The 21680-nt window shown below is 38.8% G+C and overlaps 3 protein-coding genes across 3 annotated transcripts in view; 2 read left to right on the top strand and 1 right to left on the bottom strand.

Annotated features, from left to right (window-relative positions):
• The window catches only part of LOC134792020 (BRISC and BRCA1-A complex member 1-like), a 180999-nt gene that overhangs the window by 3222 nt on the left and 156097 nt on the right, over positions 1–21680 (top strand). The gene's annotated exons all lie outside the window — the stretch shown is intronic.
• LOC134792030 (tubby-related protein 4) overlaps positions 1–21680 on the bottom strand; it is a 118932-nt gene that overhangs the window by 13669 nt on the left and 83583 nt on the right. Inside the window, exons 11-13 of the mRNA XM_063763152.1 lie at positions 17400–17515; positions 3048–4551; positions 853–1018 (exon numbers count right to left, since the gene is read on the bottom strand). Coding sequence (XP_063619222.1) covers positions 853–1018; positions 3048–4551; positions 17400–17515 — 1786 coding nt within the window. The remainder of the gene's footprint in view (positions 1–852; positions 1019–3047; positions 4552–17399; positions 17516–21680) is intronic.
• On the top strand, positions 12586–14437 carry LOC134792039 (uncharacterized). Its single transcript, XM_063763160.1, has one exon. The coding sequence runs from the start codon at positions 12590–12592 to the stop codon at positions 14342–14344; it is 1755 nt and encodes a 584-aa protein (XP_063619230.1). The 5' UTR covers positions 12586–12589; the 3' UTR covers positions 14345–14437.

The following is a 21680-nucleotide window of genomic DNA, read 5'->3' as shown; positions in this document are numbered from 1 at the left end:
GTGAAGCCCCTATCGTTGTTCCAGCAGCAGATTATAAAGAATGTAAAATACATACCTTGTCACGCTGGCAGCTCACGCAGAAACTGTTGGCAGATTTTTGGCGTCGATGGCAAGATGAGTACCTATCCAGACTGCAACAAAGACCTAAATGGCTGAAAAAAGAAAAAGAGTTTAAAATAGGGGACATAGTACTTATCAAAACTGATAACTTACCTCCAGGAAAATGGTCACTGGGCCGCATCATGGACAAACATCCTGCTGAAGACGGTTTTACTAGAGTGTACAGTGTTAAATCTGGTAGTGCTGTAGTGAAACGATCTATATCAAAATTATGTGCGTTGCCCGTTGATACTGAAACTTTGTAATGTCAATTTGATAGAAGTTAAATTGTACTATTGTGAAGTTATGAAAAGGACGTAAGTGTCCTTTTGGTGGGCGGTATGTTGTGTTAAATTTGAACCTTATGCATGCCTGTTTAAGTATATTCCCGCCTTCTCTTTCTATTTATATCTGTCCTTTAGTCGCTTAATAAACCCGTACAAGATCACACGTCTTTCTCATTTATTTAAATACAAAAATCCAAAATAGTTAAAGTGAACCTTATTACAACCAACACCTAGACTTAAGCATTTTTTAATGTTGTTGTGTATGTGTGTTTCCAATAAAAGCATCATTCATTCATTCATTCATTCATTCAAGTAGTGAGTGGCACTAAAGACCAATAAAGAGCGGTTATTACCTACCGATAACTCTAACTCTAATTATTATTTAAGCTGATTTAGGTAAATATGTACATGACTTATTTTGGTAGCCTGACGTTAAGTTCACGAATGATGATTTTTTTACTATTACCTAATAGGCGAGGCCGAAGAGTACCGCGTACGGCGCGGCGCCGGCGCGGGGGAGGCGGGCGTGGAGCGCGCGGGGCGGGGCGACGCCGGCGCTGAGCTGCTCTCTCTCTCCCGCGAACTGCGAGAGCGAGACGCCAACAGCCGCAGCGCTAGCTGCTCCAGTGAACCTGCTCACATAAGGATTCCAATAAATATAATTTGGTTACGGATCTTTGCGTTTTGGCTAATACAGGTAAAAATACGAGACCCGAATAGTTGAGCGCAAAATACGTTCTGAAAAATCTTGAAGCTTCAGCAGATTATCGACTCTATCTTTATGAATATACCTACTCGTATTATTATAATTCTGTGGACTAGCCAAAACGCAAAACGAAATAGTAAATCGATCAAACTAAATTGATCGACCGATTGGTGTTCGTAGCAACCTGCAATTTCATATTCATATAACCACAGTTATAAGTTATATAACCATAGGTTTATGCTTATAACAGTGGTTGAAAATCGATATAGTGTGTTCATGGCCATCAGGTATGTCGGAGCGGCCAAGTTGCTTACAGATTACAAATATCTGAAAATACCTTTATTGTCAAGGCTTTAGTGTGCGTCTTCAGATGTGTTTGAGCAATAGCGCCGGCCGCTCCGATATATCTGATGGCGACGGAACCTAAAGTGTAATGCATACCAGGAGTCAGAATATAAATTGGAAATTATTTTGTATCCAAAATACGTCAGAATAGAATATATTCAAAGAAATCATAGAAATATGTTTTTTTAGGGTTCTGTACCCAAAGGGTAAAACGGGACCCTATTACTAAGACTCCGCTGTCCGTCCGTCCGTCCGTCCGTCTGTCACCAGGCTGTATCTCACGAACCGTGATAGTTAGACAGTTGAAATTTTCTCAGATGTATTTCTGTTGCCGCTATAACAACAAATACTAAAAAGTGCGGAACCCTCGGTGGGCGAGTCCGACTCGCACTTGTCCGGTTTTTTATATGTATTTTTAAAATGATACTCCAACTCCAGTTATGTTCAGTTTCTTATCTAGCCTTGTCTGAATTACTACTCTTACTGTACTTTTTATGTATAGTATTGTATAGTCAGCATGAAAATAGGAAACTATTGTAACTAATAGGTAGGTACATATCTATAATGAGTTTGTGTATTATACAAACATTTAAACCACATGTGAATTTGTTGTGGTCTATAACATATTAGGCAAAATGAAGCTATTCAGAAATCATACACACTGTGATTTATTAATTATTACTTCGAAACAAAGAGATTTTTCTCTACAATAGTGTGTTAGACTTCAGATGTGTAAAATGTGAGTAGGTGCTGGTTACTGAATAGGTTGATTCATCAAAGCTGACGCGGTTTATATGTATAGGTTTGGGAATTCGTACAGTTCAGGCCCCGTAGACAACATGCCAATTACTAACGGTACGTAGCGAACGAAACGCAACTGTCACTGTCACACTAATATGGAAGAGTGATAGAGAGACACAAAGCGATTCGATGGCGAAGCGCAAGCGATCGTCACCTTGGCTAGGCCGCCTGTACAAATTTCCGCACCAGCTCCTGAATCAACCACCCACATAGGTAGTGTTGTGAATGTTGTGATGTGATAGTGAAGTGGCAGACTACCCGACCAAAGTGCTAGGCGGGGAGTCCTCGGTGCGCGAGTCTAATAGCCGTTTCAAGGGTAACTACATGCAGCTCGTGCTCAAGAATTCGATAAGCTTTCATCTGAAAAGCGCAGTCCTAAGGATCGATACTAATTTGAGGAACAAATGGCCGGGAGGTATAAGGGCCCTATTTCATCATTTTGACTTTTATCTGACACAAACAATTCATCGTGAATTCTGGGTCAAAAAGTTACGATGTGTCCTAGCGACCACAGAAATTGAAATGTTAGGTTATTAGGTAATAGTCAAGTCGATGGAATAGGGTTATGGTTATTATAAATTTCCTGGAACGGTAGAGATTATAGCTCAAAAGAAGCGTTTATTCCAATTTATCAGGTGCATTTGTGTGAAAGGAATGACGTTTCATTAGAGCCTAACGCTGGCGTACCAGGAGGTCGGTTATCTTGCGCTGTCTACACGGGTGCTCTACAGGGTAAGCTACCACTTTGGTCCCGGGTACGTTACCGTCGTATCGCGTGGCGGGTGGTAAAGCAACTACGTCATACTAACTATAATACTTGCTGTAGTCGGAGTCGCTGTCGGTGGCGGGCACGCGCGGGGAGGGCGGCGCGGGCTGGGGAGGCGGCGCACGCGGCGAGCACGCCACGCACACGTAGGTGGCGGCGTCCACGTCGCGGCGGTCGTAGGGCGACACCAGGCGGCACGCCGTGCACACCGGGTAGTCGCGCCGCCGCGTCGCGCCGCGCTCCGTGCTCGCCTCCGCGCGCGGCTCCAAAGTGTCCAGTCGGGACTGCCGCGTCTGCTTCTTCTCTAGCGACAGCTCGCTCGAGTCGAGGCTTCTCGATTTGCCGCATTTCTTTAATGTTGGTTTGTTGGCGTCCTGGTGTCGCTCGCGGCGGCGTCGGCGGCGCCGGCCCGAGTCGCCGACGAGCACGAGTCGGCGCGGCGGTTCCCGCAGCGCCGCGACTGACACCCGAGAGTGTAGCACCGCCGGATCGACCATGTCTAGGTAGCCGACGCTGCAGCTGCGCGTCATGGTGTCGTAGACGGGTACGCTGCCACAGACGGGACTGATAGGCACGACAGTAGTGGTCCGCTGTACGCGCGGTTCCCTCGTGCTCGTGCCGCTGGGTTCCACCGGCGTCTCCTCGTCGATAAACTTCAAGTCTTCGCCCTTCTGTAGACTCCTGAGCGTCTCGCGTCTGCCCATCGCGTCCGGATGAACCTCGTGCTCGTAGTTCTTGTTACAGAGCGTCTTGAGTATCCTAGTGTTCATTTCGTAGGAGGCGGACTCGCCGCGCGCGCAAATGTTTTTACGGAGTTTCGAGAGGCAGTTGTCGGTGACGTGATTGTCGCATTTCTTTATTGTGACCTGCCGGCTCGGTTCTAAACTTAGATTGAGGGTGAACTGCTGATCTATGTTGGATAAGTTTCCTTTTAAGGAAACATTGTCGCCGCGGACGGTGTAGTCTGTCCGTCCGCCGCAGAAGTCGCCGCGGCCGCCGCCGCACGTGACGGTCTGAGGGGAGGGGCGCTCGAAGATGATATCAGTCGGGGCGACGGCATTTTTGGGAGATTGCAGCGTCGGCACGGAGCCCTCGCAGCGCAGCGGGGAGATGGCGTGGCGGCTGGGCACGGGGGGAGTGCCGACGCGGCGGACGGGCGCGGGCTCGGCCGTGTCGATGTACGGGAACTCGTCGTAGGATTCGGCGCGCGCTAGCGACGCGTGAGCGTTGTTATTATGGTTGTTAGTTGTGACCTCAGCCGGGGCAGGCACGTTGGAGTTGGCGCGGTCTGCGAGCGTCTTGCGCCTATCAGGGAACACCTCCTCTTCATCCTCTGAGAATATGTTAGGGTTGAAATTCGGATCGGGAGCTGGAGCCTGGTCGTCGCGAAGCTCGGCGATGGTGAGCGTCATCTGCCGCGGCTGCAGGTGCAGGAGCGACGTCTTGTAGGTCACCTGCCCGAGGTTGGCAGGCACGTTCTTGACTAGACCGTGCATTTTGAACTTTGTGCCCCAGATATTAGAGGTTACTTCTACTAATCGCACGTCCTGGAACAAATAAATAAAAATTTAATTACCTACTAGGCACCTAGGTAAATGAACGTTATAATTAAACAATAAAAATAATGTAAATACATTACATTATTATACAACTGTATAACAAAAAAAGAAAATTAAGTGACGACCAACAATTAAATCAGGTTGACTAAAAATACTAAAAGAGTCGCATTTTCATACGAAAAAAAGGAAAACAGAAATTACAGAGCTAAGTTATGAGCCTTTATAAAACGTGGCCGTATAAAAAATCGCGATTACGAATTTCCCAGGACCTACTTAAGCACCTACATAAATATATAACCACCTCGTATGATTATGATATAACTAAAGGGTGTATGGAATGTAATTGAATACCTACTAGACCTACCTCTTAGTTATTAAGAAAGAAATTAAGGCGACGGTAGCGGTGGGTAAAATTTCAGATTCTGTCAATTTACCCCATTTCACACACAAGCGCACTTCACGCACAGTACCTCACATCACTGGGACAGGTCAGTGACCCATCATGTTTTTTTTAAGATTGGACTTTTAGTTTAGTATTGACCACTAGCCTCCTTTGAGGGTAAAAGCGTTCCATTGAAAGATGAAAGAGAAACAATGCATTTAATCTTGCTTTCCTTGTCTGTTCATGTCACACGTGACGTATTATACCTATTTAATTCATTTGATTGTTGACTGTTTTATTACCTAATATTGCATTGTCGAGATACGCGTTTTGTACAATTAAAGCGAATAAAACAAGATGTCATTAAGTCAGATGTAAAATGTTATTTACTACTCTATACGGTTTTTCATAAGGTGCAAAATCCATTCAATAGGAATTTAATTTTGCATTTCCATTTTGGCGGATAAAGCGAAACAGAATAGTTCTATCGAACCTGCTTACAAATTTTCACGAGAATCAGTTGAGAAATGTGATCTGCAAAGGAGAACATACAAAAGCATTTTTGCCCAAGCTGAAACGGAGACCTTTGCTAACGCTCGGCCAATGATGGTTTAGGTACACCTATAAAAAATGGTTGTCCGTGCTGGAATTTTAATATCTTTATATTTCAACGGTATAGTTTTGCCTTCAAAAATAATCGGTATCGCTAAACAATAGCGGTACCTTACTACTTATACGTTCACGAAATCGGTATCTGCATAACTTGATTGTTAGTAAACTAACCTGAAAAATAATCTCAAAACCACCGAAACATTTATGTACAGTCACTTGCAATAATATGTTACGTCATTAGCGCCAACTTTGCCTCCAGGGAAACTTTGCCCAAAACGACAATTTTAAACAAATTCGTTAATGTAGAAAAAAATATAATAGTTAAGGCCACCCTGCTATTTTTAGTAGAAAATAGGTTATATTTCTGACAAAACTATATACCAAACTTGTGCATAACTTGACTTGGGAATTTAGAGTTTGAGCGAGTTGTCTAATATAGGGTATATTTCGGCGGGCAAAAAATTGATAAATAATGAATGCAAGTAGAAAAAATTGAGAACCCTTTGACAAATATTTCCGGGTTTGAGTTATAACACATGAAGCATAGATTATGTCTATTGAGATATAAACTAAAAAGGCCTAAATACACAAAAGTTTTAGCGGTGGGCAAAGTAATCCGGTAATTTGGCATCTATACCAACATTGCCCACCACCAAAAACGGATTAGGGTTGTCACTTTCATCTAATTTACCCAACTTCGCAAGTAAAAGAAGGTTATGTTTGTACACTAAAATAAATTTATAAATATATACTGTATTTAATTTGTCTTATTATCCTTTATTTAATGTTTTATCCCGTTAACGAATGAAAAACACAACAAAAATCATATTTTTGGCCATCAAACTATTGTAACAGATTTTCTCAAAAGTGACAATCCTAGCCTTTGTAAAATGCTTAGGCGAGCCTTATTTGGAAATGGGCAAAAACGGGTAGGCAACATTGCCCAGCAAATTTATTTTAAAGTTTTTACACTTATCGCTAAGTTATTAACAGGGAATGGTAGGATTGCCCAAAACCTTTAAGTGATCCTTAGACATCATCATCATACGAGCTGTATTTGAATACCAAATTGACGTGGGCAATGTTGGCAAAAACCCTGGATATCTTTGCCCGCCCTCTAAAACGCAAAAAATGGGTAAAAATACGATAAAAATATTTTTTTTTTTCAAATAAACTGATGCGTTTGATCATAATGGACGTGCTAAGCAAAAAAAGTCATATGATGTGATGTTTTTTGAGAAATTCGTTTAAAAAAATATGCGGGCAAAGTTGGTGATAATGACGGTACCTACTCTTCGAAGGCCGCAAAAATATGTGACATGGTCTTATGGTTCTACAAATAAGATCGTGTCAGATATTTTTGCGGCCTTCGTTGTGTAACATAAATTGCAGGCGACTGTACATTTGGAATAATTATTTTATTTAGTTTCAACGAAAGTTTCAAGTTTAGTACGAAAATACTTCAGATATGCAATATGCACAAAATGTAGACCTAATCGATATAAAACATTGCTTTTTATAGGTAATTTATAAAACATTCGATACATAGGTATACATAACAATAACTAGAGCGCTATTGGCCTGTATAAGCTTCATCTCGGTCTCCAAAGCCGCAAAAACTCGATAGTACTTAGTGCTGGTCTAGCCGTTATTTTTTCTTGAAGATTTTCAGAGAACAGCACGTACACGCAATATACATATAGACGGAACGAACCGCATAATCATTATCATTTATTCGTCGCAATCCATGGTATTACAGATCTAGGTACAAGACTTTCAGGTATTACTTATACGAATTACATAACTCTTCCTGTTAATAGGCATTATTTTAAGATAAAAGTTCTATAATATAATACAAGATTACAATTGTCATCAAAATTCATTGACGTACAGAAGTCAAATACGTTTTTAAACTGACGCAAAATGATACCAGCATAATAAAAATTGACCCCAATCAGTAAAGATGAGTCTTTAAACTTTTTTTCATTTTAAGCGAGTTTTGAAGGAACATAATACTTAAATTCGACTGTAATCGTATTGTTTTAAGATAGTTTACTGCGGTTTTCAATCATTATAACAGCAAATCAAATTTATAAAAAATAGGGTACATTAATGAGACGCGAGCTGATATTAATGTACCCTATTTTTTGAAATACAATTTATCTACTGGTATACTTTCTCGTGTGCGTATATGATTTAATGTCAATATAATTGTCAAAAGCAAGAAAATCAAGCTGTCATTTTCATTTGAAGAAGTACACGTGTGCTCCGGTGTAGCCCCAACGGGCATCTGACTTGAAGAAGAATTTTGAGTGATGTCGTCAATGTATGGAAATTGTTCGAAAGTTTACATTTGAGATTGAATTTCTGTGTTGTCTTTGTGAGTAAAAATATAAATCGATAATAAATTGGTAGCTGGATTATCTAGCTTTCAGAATCATACAATAATTCAATTACTGTCAAAGACAAAATTGTTTTGCTTCCGTCTCAAACGGAACTCCATATTTTGATTTTTTGATACTTTTAGTGTCGATTTGTAGAGAATAACAGCAAATTAAAAATACAATGGCATGAAGAGTCGGTACACGGTTTCTTCATGAACAAATTTACGTGTAATTTAATGCAATTATTAAACATTTATTGAACAAATTATGGTTACAAAGTGAGGTCTAAATCGAAAACGTCATATACCGGCCCCTTAAGCAAAAGGTTCTTTTTAAATTATTTTAAACAATATTTATTTTGAAGGTCAGTTAAAACGTACACGCAATTGTTTTCGCGGTAAATGGTAAAACTGCGAGTAAATGGCCGAAACAAATGTATAAAAAACCGGACAAGTGCGAGTCGGACTCGCCCACCGAGGGTTCCGTACTTTTTAGTATTTGTTGTTATAGCGGCAACAAAAATACATCATCTGTGAACATTTCAACTGCCTAGCTACCCTAGCTATCACAGTTCATGAGATACAGTCTGGTGACAGACAGACGGACAGAGGAGTCTTAGCAATAGGGTCCCGTTTTTAACTTTTTACCCTTTGGGTACGGAACCCTAAAAAATATCAACCTGACCGCCTCGCGTCTGCTCTGGAAGGTTACGCATGTGGTAGCCATTACGACAAACAAAGGATGGAACTTTCTTTAGTTTCTTTATTTGTGCAATTATGGACTAGCCGGTTGTTTTATGGCGGCTGTAGTCAAAATACCGTATATCGCCTTTGTACCTACAATATTAATTATAGGTTGTAAAGAAGAAAGCTCCAAGACATACAGTGCGAGATTTTGTCTATTGTTTAAAATACCTCCAGATTAACTGACTAAGTTACAAAGCTGAGCCGGAACTAGTATTAAAGTCAAGTAAAAAGTTGTCAGTATTGTTAATTATTTAATTGTTTTGAAATGAGCTTTGCCAAGTGTTCTTCAACGGGGAGTTCGGGACGGTATAATAAAATAGTACAAATTATTTAGCAAACTTAATCTTACTGTATAATTTGTGCATATTGTTACAAATTTTTAATGGTGCTGGGTGCGTTTTAGACCAAGTAGTTCATCTTTTTTTTCTTTCGAGCGAAAGACGTTTTAATAGGTTTCTAATCGATGAAGTTACTAGAGAAAGGCCTCAAAATTGCTATTCATATTTTTTGCCAACCATATTATGACGTAACGCGCTACGATGATATTGCTTAAAGCCGTTGTTAATATGATAAGCTACAAAAAACAGAAAACTAAGGGATTAAGATCGAATGTCATTAGGTTATGGGATCCCCTTAAGTAAGTTATTTAAAAATGAGCTACCTCTACTCATATCGAGTGTAGCTTGAGAATCGTAAATAAAGCGCTCACGTCACGTCAGCACGTTACGATCCGTCAAGGACTTCTTGAAAGCCATTATTTCTTATCCCACTTTAGATAAGAGAGGGATTAGAATTACGGGTTGGGTTGGGATTATACGGCGTTTTTGGTTAGCGTTACTAAAACAATGTCTTAAAACCGGTACTAGTAGTAGGTACCTTATGCACCAAACAAGTATAATATATCAACATAGAGGAAAAAATAAGCTTAGGCAATTATTTTTCTATGATAATTGATAACACAGAGGGAATACAATTTATGTGTACATTTGTACAAATGCGAACTTATACCTTTAAGGGATCCCTTCCAGCTAACAGATTGATGATCATGACGACTATGATGAGACGGCCCGTAGGTACAGACAGCAAAGCTATTAGCTTATTGGCACCCATGTATAGGTATGCAGGGATTGCAGGGGTGCTAAGCTAATAGTTTTGCTGACTGTACCTACATTGCAACGATATGACGATTACTAGGTTCATTACAAAGACTTCTGACCGAATGGAAAACGATAATATAAAAGATATTAAATAATAATAAGAAGATAGTAAAAATCATATCAACTACTTTTTGGATGATGTCCGTAATTAGGGTTCCGTACCCAAAGGGTAAAACGGGACCCTATTACTAAGACTTCGCTGTCCGTCCGTCCGTCCGTCCGTCCGTCTGTCACCAGGCTGTATCTCACGAACCGTGATAGCTAGACAGTTGAAATTTTCACAGATGATGTATTTCTGTTGCCGCTATAATAACAAATACTAAAAACAGAATAAAATAAAGATTTAAATGGGGCTCCCATACAACAAACGTGATTTTTGACCAAAGTTAAGCAACGTCGGGAGTGGTCAGTATTTGGATGGGTGACCGTTTTTTTTTTTGCTTTTTTTTTGTTTTTTTTTTTTTGCATTATGGTACGGAACCCTTCGTGCGCGAGTCCGACTCGCACTTGCCCGGTTTGTTTACAATGTCAAGCTTAGATAACACATAAATACGTAAATCGACACATAAATAGGTCTAATCTAATGTCTCCGCATAATAGGTACTTAGATATGTGCGCCCTTTGAGTTTACCGTCGTTATTTGGCAAACATGGAAATAACCCACAGGTGTAACCTTTGCCCAGTTTGACCGCCAAAGGTATCAAGTGACGCTACAAGCCACAATATCAACCTTCGTGCATTCCGACAATGTTCACTATGGCGCGCCGCACACTATAGGCGAGGCGTTCAAAGGGATACCTAATAACAGTGAGCACTATTGTACTATAAAGCCCTTGCTACACGGTCGCCGACAAGCCTTCTAACCGTCTGACCTTGGTCTGTCCTTGGTCAGTTTTGGTCAAATTTTGTTCGAAACAACTGTCTACACGGTCCGGGACGGACCAAGGCCACGCGGTCTGAAGGTTTGTCGGCGACCGTGTAGCAAGGGCTTAACTTCTACAATACCAACATAGAAAAGTCGGTTCTTCCCGGTGTTTTTTAGACACATTAGATTAAAACGGCTTACCGAGCCGATTGATTCAAGTAAACCAGCCTAAGTGTGACTTCAAAAGCTATAACAAGAACAAGTGCAAAAAGGACCAATTCGGAGGTCACCTTCTCATCTTTAACTGGTTAAGCTACGACACGATGGGTCGTCGTAACCGATGGGAATAACACTAAAATCCCAGAGGCCCTACCGCAAACCACTGCGTTCGTTCGTCTATCTGCTTCTCTATCGCTCGTATATACAAGTGCGATAGAGACAAATTTCGGTTTAAGATTATTGCGATAGGCCCCCTGTTTCGGCAAGTTGACCTATTGTAGTTTCAGTTTCGGTTCTGTTCTGAAATAGGACACAGGGTGCGCGCGCAGTGACTACATAAAAGTTATCAAAATAATACCTAAGGTGGTAATAAAGTGAAGAAGAGAAATTTACCTACGTTTTTACTGTAAGTACCATTAGTTACTATCTACTTTTTAATAATTTATTTGTATTTTACTAAGAGCTCGTTGATATTAAAAGTACCTACCTAAGTTAGACCAAAAAAAGTCTGCTGCAATTTTGATAGCCCACGCATTGCAACTGTTCTTTATACGTCATAATTTCATAGAAGTTTGACGTTAAATAACACTTGCACTGCGTGGGCCATCAAAACCGCTGCAGACTTTTCTTGGTCTAACTCTAGATGTTTGTTTATACCTCTAGGTCATCTAGAAGTAGGTAACTAAAATTATAATGTAATAAGTCTCAGTGTTTGATCTAAGTACACCAATGTATGAATGTAGGTACATTCGTGTTCTTTTCGGTTCAAAGGATTTTATAAACCTACATAAGTACCGCGACTCGCTCGCGTACCTAGTTAATTAATTAATTAATTTATTTATGTTTTGGAGATCCAACAGCTATCTATACAGAGTATCCCAAATTAATAAGAGATGGAAAGCCAATTACAGGATCACACTTGTAGCTACAGATTATTATTTATTACATTAATTTTGTATTTACGAGTATATAAACGCTAAAATTATATGGATACGTTAAATACTAGAATATAATAAATTGACTGGCAGTCGGCATTACATTGTGTTTGGGTTTGTTAGAATGGTCCCGATGTATTAGTTGCCTGTTTAAAGAAAAGTACAGTCAGCGATAAAAGCTTGTACCTATCATACTCGTAAATGTTTTTTTTTGTCAAAATACTTATTTTACCTTTAATTCGCTCTTGTATGGCCGTTAATAGGGTATTTTCCTTTTAGTCAAATCAGTTACTTTTTTACGAGTAGAACTGTCAATAAACGATTTGCTAATATGGAATGAATACGAAACATTACATCGTGACGTCACGGTCAACTCACCTACTTTTTATATTTCTATCCGATTTATTAAATATAACTTGTGTTTAAAAATAACTCCTATCTGTGTTTTTCTAATAATTATCTGGTGCCTTATTTCATGCATGGTGTAAAATAATTTATTTTAAATACAGTATAATACCCTATTGGATAGGAACCGTGCGCGTTGGAAGGTCTGCCATCTTGTGGGCTATATCGGAAGCATAAACGACACATTTACGCCTCGCGCCAAAAATCTGACTGCTTCTATTATATGCTGCCCCTTATAGTTCATGCACGGGGCCTATAGGAACGTACCAGTAACATTTACTTTCATTTTAACACGACTATTTACTTTTTCCAGATATCAAAATGAGGATAAAGTCATTCGGGGCATATTTGGAACAAAACGAAGTGCAGCCACTTCAGCTATGGGACGAGGCCGTGGTCATCGACGGACACAATTTCTTCTTCCGCACCTACGAGGAGAGCGGCCTCGCTTACGAGCTCGGCTGCGAGTGCGACCGCTACGCCGCCTACCTCAACCAGTATCTCTCTATGTTCCAGAGGGCTAACGTACGTTGCTACTTCTTGTTTAAAGGCGGCTGGAGAGACATGGGGGAAAAATTAGAAAATAATATAAAGCCCCCTAAAGCTTACCTTAGAAGACCGGTCTTCACAAAAAATATAATCAAAGAAGTCTTAAATCAAAACAATTTTGAATATGTCTTTTGTGAATATGAATCAAAAAATGACATCATCGAGTTGGCTCAAACACTCAACTGTCCAATAATAAGCCACGATGTCGAATTCTGCTTCTCGGGACACCCGTACATATCCATCGCTACGCTCAAATATAGCGAAAATGATAACTCTATTAATTGTGGAGTTTTCTTACTTAGGGATTTTCTACAAAAGCATAAATTAACCGAGGACAAACTGGCTACTTTCATAGTATTAACTGACGAACTACTATATCCAGCGAATTTTTTCTCTGAGGTTTATAAACTAATGTGTAACGGACGAGTTTACGGGGTTTGGAAACGAAATTTAACCTTGTTGGGCTGGCTTTCTAGAAACGACACAGATCAGATTTTGAGAACTATATTTAGGCTCTTGTCTGAAAAAGATAGAGAGATTTTTGTAGAGAAAAAAAAAGAAGCGCGAATGCTGATAGAGCGGCGCCCATCCGGCGGGTTCGGCGCGGAGTGTTTGTTGAATCCCGCTGCCGCCCGCGTCCCGCGACTCGACCCGGACTGGTTCACTAAGGGCGTCGGCGCTGCTCACATAGATCAAGAATACGTTAACCTGTACCGCTCTGAACATTTCTATGGTTCTAAAGCTTTAGCTGACAAAGATCAAGACGACGCAATGGTCCCGTCGTTGAAGATTGTAAAGTACGCATTCGATTTACTGACAAATTTCCAGAATGACGGATTTAATTTCGTTTATGACACGGAGTCTGCTCAGGAAACAATGGTCGTAGGAGGCGCTTATTCTATTCCGAAGCCGGCGTATCACGATCCGGAGACGAGCGTATTCGAGAACGGGTGGGACTCAGTGCGAGCACTAGGACTGTTGGAGCATTTCGTGCGGTCGACGCTGCAGCTTGAAAACCTGCGGCGCGTCGAGCGCGTACCAGAGCCGGCGCGGCTGCTACTTGTGGCGCTGGCGTACTACTCGCGCCGCCGACCCGCGGCGCCCGCGGCGCTGCCCGCGGCGGTACTGCTCACCCACGTCATGCTCGACGTGGTCGTTGACAACCATAACAACAATGTGACTGAAGCCGATTGCGGAATAGCGGCCGCTATAATGGAGGAGTACTTTGATCGTGTGGATGAGATCGATCTGAGGTTGCTTCACCCGCTGGTGGAGTACCAGCTGTGCGTGGCGCAGTTGTCGGCGCTGAACGTGCTGTGCGGCGCGGAGCTGCCGCCGCCGGTGCTGGCGCGCAGCTACAACGCCACGCTGGCGTACCGGCTCCTGCGCGCCGCCCGACGCGCTCCAGACCACGTGGCCTTTCTAGACGAACTACTCGGCCCGGCTCCTACTGTATATGCTTACTTTAACGGCCTCCGGGAGGCTTATGAGGATTTGTTGTTTGTTGAAGCACCGGAGGACTTGTAACTTTAGATATCTTTTACATGTTATAAAAAAGTTACGGTTTGCCGCGTTTAAGGGTGCCGACGTTAAAATGTCAGCGGCACATTATGGGTTAAAATATTACGTTTAATCACTCTTTGGTAAATATAAAATAAGTTTGATTAGTTTAGTTAGTAAACTGGGTGGATCAAATAGTTCTTGTTGATTTTGTCTCGCGGGTCTCGCCCACATCCAGTCCTAAGAGACTGCAGTACTTATAGTTCGTTTTTTTAGCATTAGAAAGAACTTGAAAGAAGGTAAGCGATCTTGACATGTCTTTTAATTGATGAAACGCTTTTTAAAAATCAGTAACTATTACTTCTGAAAGCAGAAGAATATAAATGATCGTATTAGATTCATAATTGTTACATATTTGCTGTAACTTATTTTTAAAATGTGTTATTCAATTAAAAGACACATCAAGATTGTTTACCTTATTTCTAATGCTAAAAAAAACGAACTATAGGTACCCACAGATAACACATCTGTGTAGGTACCTAAGAACTAACGACCTAAAAACATAATTTGATAAAAATAAGTTGCACAATATATGAACCTAATATTATGGAAACGACAAATACAAGTGCATTTATTTTTTATAGTGTCCGACCGAAACATGTTTTTTTGCCGAAACCGAAACCGAAACCGAAGGTTCGGCATTGGCCCCAGTTTCGGCCGAAACCGAAACCGAACCTTTTGTAGACTTGTTAAAATCGTTGATAAAACCGGTTTTTAGAGGAGAGGCCGATTCGTAGAAACTACCTTATTTACGATTTTCGTAGACCGAAAAGGTTTATACCGACAAGCGGTATTGTTGGAATCAGCATCGTCTACTGATTATCAAAATGCATGTTGTCGCTTCTTAAAGTGGTGGAATGAGTTTTTATGACGTCATAAAGTCGGCAGTACTAAGTTTTTAACTTTTTTCTTGTAAACATACCATGTGGGGTACCAAATGAAAGGGCTTTGTGAGTAGATTATAAATATGTAACATACTATAACATTTTCACTACTTGGTCTAACAAATTAGAAGAAAACGTCCTAAAATTACACAATGCAGAGTTGATTTTGAACTGCTCTACATTGGAAACTACTGAATGGATTATTCTAAAATACATACCAAGTGATTGTGAATATCCTCTATATAATGTTCAAAAATAATTAGCCAGAAATATTAAAAAATAAGAGAAATAGGTACATCAATTTGAATAACAGTATAATTTTCTGTTATGGGAAACTTCTAAAATACTATTTCTTACACTGAAAATATACCATGTGATGTATTAAATGAAACCGATTTATGAGTAAATTACAAAATATATAACATACTATAATATTTCCATTATTTGGACGTTTAAATACATTTGCAATCTACTGACATAGCCCTTTCTATTCAGACCGTGGGGTCTGGTATCTATGGTATGGTATGTTTTCATTAAAAAAAATAGTATTTAGTAGTCTACTGTAACATGACTGTAACAGAAATTTATACTGTTATTCAACTTGATGTACTTTTCTTATTTTTGGATACATTTGGTTAATTATTTAGATATACTATAGAAAATATTCACAGTCATTTTGTATAAAATTTGGACTAATCCATTCAGCCATTTTCAATTTAGAGCAGTTCAAATTCAACTCTGCATTGTGTAATTTTAGTACGTCATTTTTTTTAAAGTTTTCTAATACATCATTTGTTAGACCAAGTGGTGAACATGTTAGACTATGTTATATATTTGTAATCTACTCACAAAGCCACATGCATTTTGATAATCAGTAGACCATGCTGTATAAACCTTTTTAGTCCTACGAAAGTTGCTATTCATTCTTCAACTTGGCCACTCCACTATTTATACACATGAAGACTGCATCGACCGTCCAGTGGCGCCTTGTTTAGGGGAATTGTGTTTTCTAATAAACCAATCAATTTAGGTATACATAAATCAGTATATTAATATTGTTGTCCTACTTGTTCCCCAACTTTAGATCTGTCACATGTTTAGTTTCATAGTACGAAGTACGATTTCGTAAGTTTCGGCCCGGCCGAAAGGTTCGGCTGTTTATTGGCGGAAACCGAAACTACGGCCGAAACATGATTTTTTGGCCGAAACTGACCGAAACCGAACCTTCGGTCGGACACAAATTTTTTATTAATGAGCAAAAAATAATCCACTCGTCTAGGTTTAGTGAAAATGTGCCAAAAAGAGTAGATAAGGTAAATTGTATTTTATGTGCTTACGATATTAAGATAATTGTACTTATATTAGGTGACAAGAAAAGTCCGCTGACGTCAAAAACATCCGAGCAAGGTGTTAAAGGTGAACATACACTTGACGTTCACTGTACCAAAGTGGAATTCAGAATTATGAGAAGCTATTTAGACTTAAACTGTGAGTCTCTAAATTAAACATTATTTGTTTAAAATAAATATATTACATTAATACCAAAACGTAGTAATTCCATTAATACAAAGGTATACTTACTCACTTGCAAATACACTTTAGCCTATTCTTTAATTCTTTATAGGTACTCTTATAAGACAATATTTTTTGTTTGACGTATTTTTGAGATGTTTTCATGTCTCTTTAGATTAGACAGAGTTTATAGCCGTACTTATAGCCAGACTGAAATTAATTGGACCGTTAACATTCCACTGTTCAAATTATTTTAAATATACGTATTTTATAAGGGTTTTTGTTTTTGTCCAATACCTACTGTACCCTTAACTTCTTAATAAAAGTCTTTGAATCGAGACGCGAGATTCTCTATGTCTTTTAAGACAAGTTTCCATCTAATTAACTCTTCTTCTTATTCCGAGATGAAACCATTATTTTTAGTGGGTTTACATACTTTTGATAATCGTCTAATGTCGCAGCGGCGTAGCTGGGCGTGGGCGAAGTGGGCCGTCGCCCACGGCCTCGCGCCCCAAGGGGGGCCTCGCGCGAGGCCCCTTCGAGCACAGTGATACAAAAGGGCCCCCGCAGATGCGATTTCGCCCACGGCTAGATTAGTTGACGTTACGCCACTCGTAGATACTGACCTCGGGCAGCGAGTCGATGTAGGCGAGCTCGTCGGGCGCGGCGTCGCGCTCGGCGCGCAGCTTGCGCCGCGTGCGCGCGCGCCGCCGCCGCTGCAGGCGCGGGGAGCCGCTGCAGCCTGCGATGAAGATGAATATAACATTTTCACTTCTCATGCTCAAAAAGTGCACCTTTATGTCGTGCGTAGACGACATAAAATCGCATTTTATGCTCTAGAGCATAAAGTAAAATCATCTAATACGACCCTTATTGACTTAGCAATAAAGTCCAAATTCTGCCATACAAACTGCCAGCCCTGCCGGCGCGCCCCCGACCGGCGCTCTCCCGATCGGCGTGCCCCGCGCCCCCGACCGGCCCAAGAACAATTTTCTTTAGTCTTGAATAAATACGTTAAAATAACCTAAAATATTTGATTTTTTGTATATTTTCCTCGCAATCGAAGTGAAAATCAGAGTGTGCAACAAGGGCATAAATGTCCATTTTTACCCTCGTCTACTATTTTGGTCTTCGCTTCGCTCAGACCAAAAAATTGCCTCGGGTAAAAATGGGTCACTCTATGCCCTTGTTGTACAATCTACTATTATTCGTTTAAGAAGTGTAGATACGGTACGGTACACTTACGGTAGATGTCGCTATCCGCCTAACCTAACGCTTATATGTAGGATATGGTGGAAATATTCACTGTAGCTTGGTAGAGCTTGGTTTGATTTAGAATTTTAAGAAAAACCTTTGTTTTAACGTAGTATCGTAGAGGGATATTTGTGAATAACTGGCCACCTATTAGTAACTGGCGACCTTAAACTAAAAATGAATTCTATTCACTTATAAACAGAATTCATTTTAGTATAAGGTGGCTAGTTATTGAAGGGTGGCCAGTTATTTAAACCTTATAGATACTAAAATGAATTCTGTTTATAGGTGAATAGAATTCATTTTAAGTTCTGTGTAGTGTTGGACGTTAAATGAAACTATTTGGTTGGAGTATAGGTCTATAATGTCTAGAATAACATGGGTACAAGCTTATATAGTCTAGGCTATGTTACGTGTGAGGGTAAGGCGTAGCACACACTACACCTTCCCTCTTGGAGAAAAAAAATTGTATCTTTAGATACTATTTTTTTTATATATTAAATACATATCTAATAATGCCAAAACTAAAGAATTGAAATACACAAAATCGGAAATATAAAAATTATAATTTTCGAAGAAAAGTTAAGTTTAAGAAATGGTTAAAATTACAAAGATATTTTAAACAATCTGAAATCATCAATTTTTCACCCTCAAAACAAGAAAAATGTGTTATGTTACTTATGTTATGATTACATAATAAAAAAATATTATAAAATTATTATAAGTCAGTAATGACAACTAAAAATTGAATTATTAAACAATTTAATATACCGAACCATACAATACAAAATAACATATCTACATTTTAGATAAAGAGAAAAAAAAAACACAGTAAAAGGAAACACACACAAGCATACACCTTAAAAATAAACATTCCATAATTCATTACTAGGAAATATACAATTACACAATACGTAGCAAGTGTTAACAATCTACTATACGAGTATACCAATGTATGCTCGTATTGATGACGAACTAATTTTTTTTACTAAAAAAAAAAAGTTGAATACTATTTGATAATACACATACTACTAACAATAAAAAACTTACAAAATACATCTTGCATAAGATTTATTTTTTTATGATTTTAGTCTTGTCCTTGAAAGTTACGTATGAAGACATACGAACATGTTATTTATTCTCTTTTATTGGTAGGTACCTTATTGTTTCTTATATTTGGACAATTCAACGCGCATATTTTGTGAAATCCCTTTTTATTTAACTTTATATATTATATTTCTCCTTTTACATACGTCATCTTACATAATAATCATTTAATTAATACACCACAATTTTCTAAGATGTGCATCTAAAGCGTGCAACTCTGGCAAGGATACACAAAGCATTTACTTACCTGGTCGGCCGACCTTATTATACATTTTATTTATTTGCTCAGGATACAAGGATATTTTATTTTTACGCGCGCGCACACATACATATATTCATATTCACATTCAGGCAGTTCTTTTAACACTTCCTTACATCATAACCTTCCATGTGTCCAAGGAGTCTCCACAATTGATACTCGACCGAATCATGGTCAGACATCCAAGGATTCCGTGCCTGCCTTGTATCCTGGCATACCCTTGCTATACCATATCGCTCAAGGCCGCCTCTTGGGCCACCGAAGATGCGATAGGCATATAATTTTTTTTTTTATACATTCCTCTCATACAAAAACATCCAAAAACCAATCACATAACACAACACCATGAAAACTTCAACATATAAGATTTTCAGCAACTCTTAGTTGATCAGGCTAATCGTCCTTTGAAAAACTTATCTGTTTTAGTTTTCCCAATCACTTTCCTAACGCACTTTTCTTATAACAAACTAATTCCATCTCACTCATACAACGATCAAAAACCTAACTAATTCTTTAGAACTTTCCATAGACACACAGTCTCAAACATATTGACAACCCTTAAAATTCAACCCCTAAAATCCAACATCAATCTTTACTTTAAACATACCGAATACCCGTAAAACCTGTTCCTTACATTCAATATTGTTATTTATAATACCACTAGTCAATTTATTTTAAAAGTCATATCCATTAATATAAAGTCCATATTTGTTTGTTATTTATGTCAAATCCGTGTAAAAAATGTGTGTAAACAATAATAATCACTATCATTAAAAAATTATTTCAAATTCGAAGTAAAAATAAATGTAATTTATATCTATCTAATGAAAACTAAGCATTAATTGTATATGGTTAAAATTCGGAACATATTGTGGCATACTATATATTATATTTTTAAATCTGAAACCGAAATATTTTAGGTAGGCGTTACTTACTACTAAATACTAACTGTTTAAATTTAATTTGATTACAATAACTTGAATGCTCTAAATAAGTGTACAAAGACTACGAAATTTGAGATGTAATGACAGACGCCGCATGCCATTCCCTATAAGGAATGCACTCGCCGCCGCCTCGTGCCATATTTGTAAGGGATAAAAGTATGTCACGTAACTAACTATAATATGAAATTGGATAAAATTAAATGCAATATAGGTATATATAGTAGTATACCCTATAATGGACACGGAACCAGTAATGGGACAAAAAAACACAATTCCTTTAAAATAAGTATATAAAAGTAGTTTATAAACACTGGATATATTTTTATCATAAATAAGAGTCCTAGAGCTGATTATGTTTGAATTTTTATTAAATTCGGTTATTTTTTAAGAAATGTGCGTCAACCCAAAAGTTGTCGTGCCACTGAAAAAAATATCACTAAAAATTCTTAACAACTTCGCTAAGAGAGGTGAGTTATTTTATTAAATTTTAATTAATTAATACTTGATGAAAACTAGAATGTGTTTTGTTAATTGCATTTACCATGAGATAAGGTATACAACACACTATGTTGTGACTCCACAGATGTAAAAAAATACTGGTATTTGGCCCAATCCCATTATAGGAGCTGTAAAACTGCATACCTTCTATGATGGGACAATTGACATAATGATGCTTGCCATGCCATAATTTCATATTTTAAACAATACAGAAGTAAAATGTAGTTACGAAATATGTCAACCAGGAGGTACCTATTCTCGGACTTAGGATAAATTAATATCGTTTTTCCAAACTTTTATTTAACTTGCCTTGTTATTTAGTGTGGGTCAAATCTTGGTAGCTGAATTTGACCCACTTTTCGATTTCCGATTCAGTTGAAATTTTGTGTAAGTACGTAATTAAGTATGCATATCGGATGATAATGCAATATTATGATAACATGGACTTGATCTGATGATGGAGACAGGAGGTGGCCATGGGAACTTTATCGCAATAAACCCTAACTAATTGTGTTTGGGTATATTAGAATTGTCTCGATGAATCTAATACAATAATAATTGGCTGTGGAAAGAAAAATACATTCAGCGATAAATGCTTATACCAAAAATTGATTTTTTTGGCATAACTTATTCCCCATTTCAAAATTTTATACTGATAGAGCAATGTCCATTATAGGGAGCCCATTACTGGATCCACGTCCATTACCGGGGGCCCATTACTGGAGCTTTGGTGTCCATGACTGGAGAAAAAAAGCGTAGTTTTAATTTGTTAATTATGTGGAAACTCATTGCAGTATCTTTGATACAACACGCCTAAAACATGAAAGGCGGATAGGACTTTCATC

The sequence above is a fragment of the Cydia splendana genome, chromosome 7 (genome assembly GCF_910591565.1).
Source record: "Cydia splendana chromosome 7, ilCydSple1.2, whole genome shotgun sequence".
NCBI classification, from domain to species: Eukaryota; Metazoa; Arthropoda; class Insecta; order Lepidoptera; family Tortricidae; genus Cydia; species Cydia splendana.
This window is presented reverse-complemented; position numbering and strand designations above follow the sequence as displayed.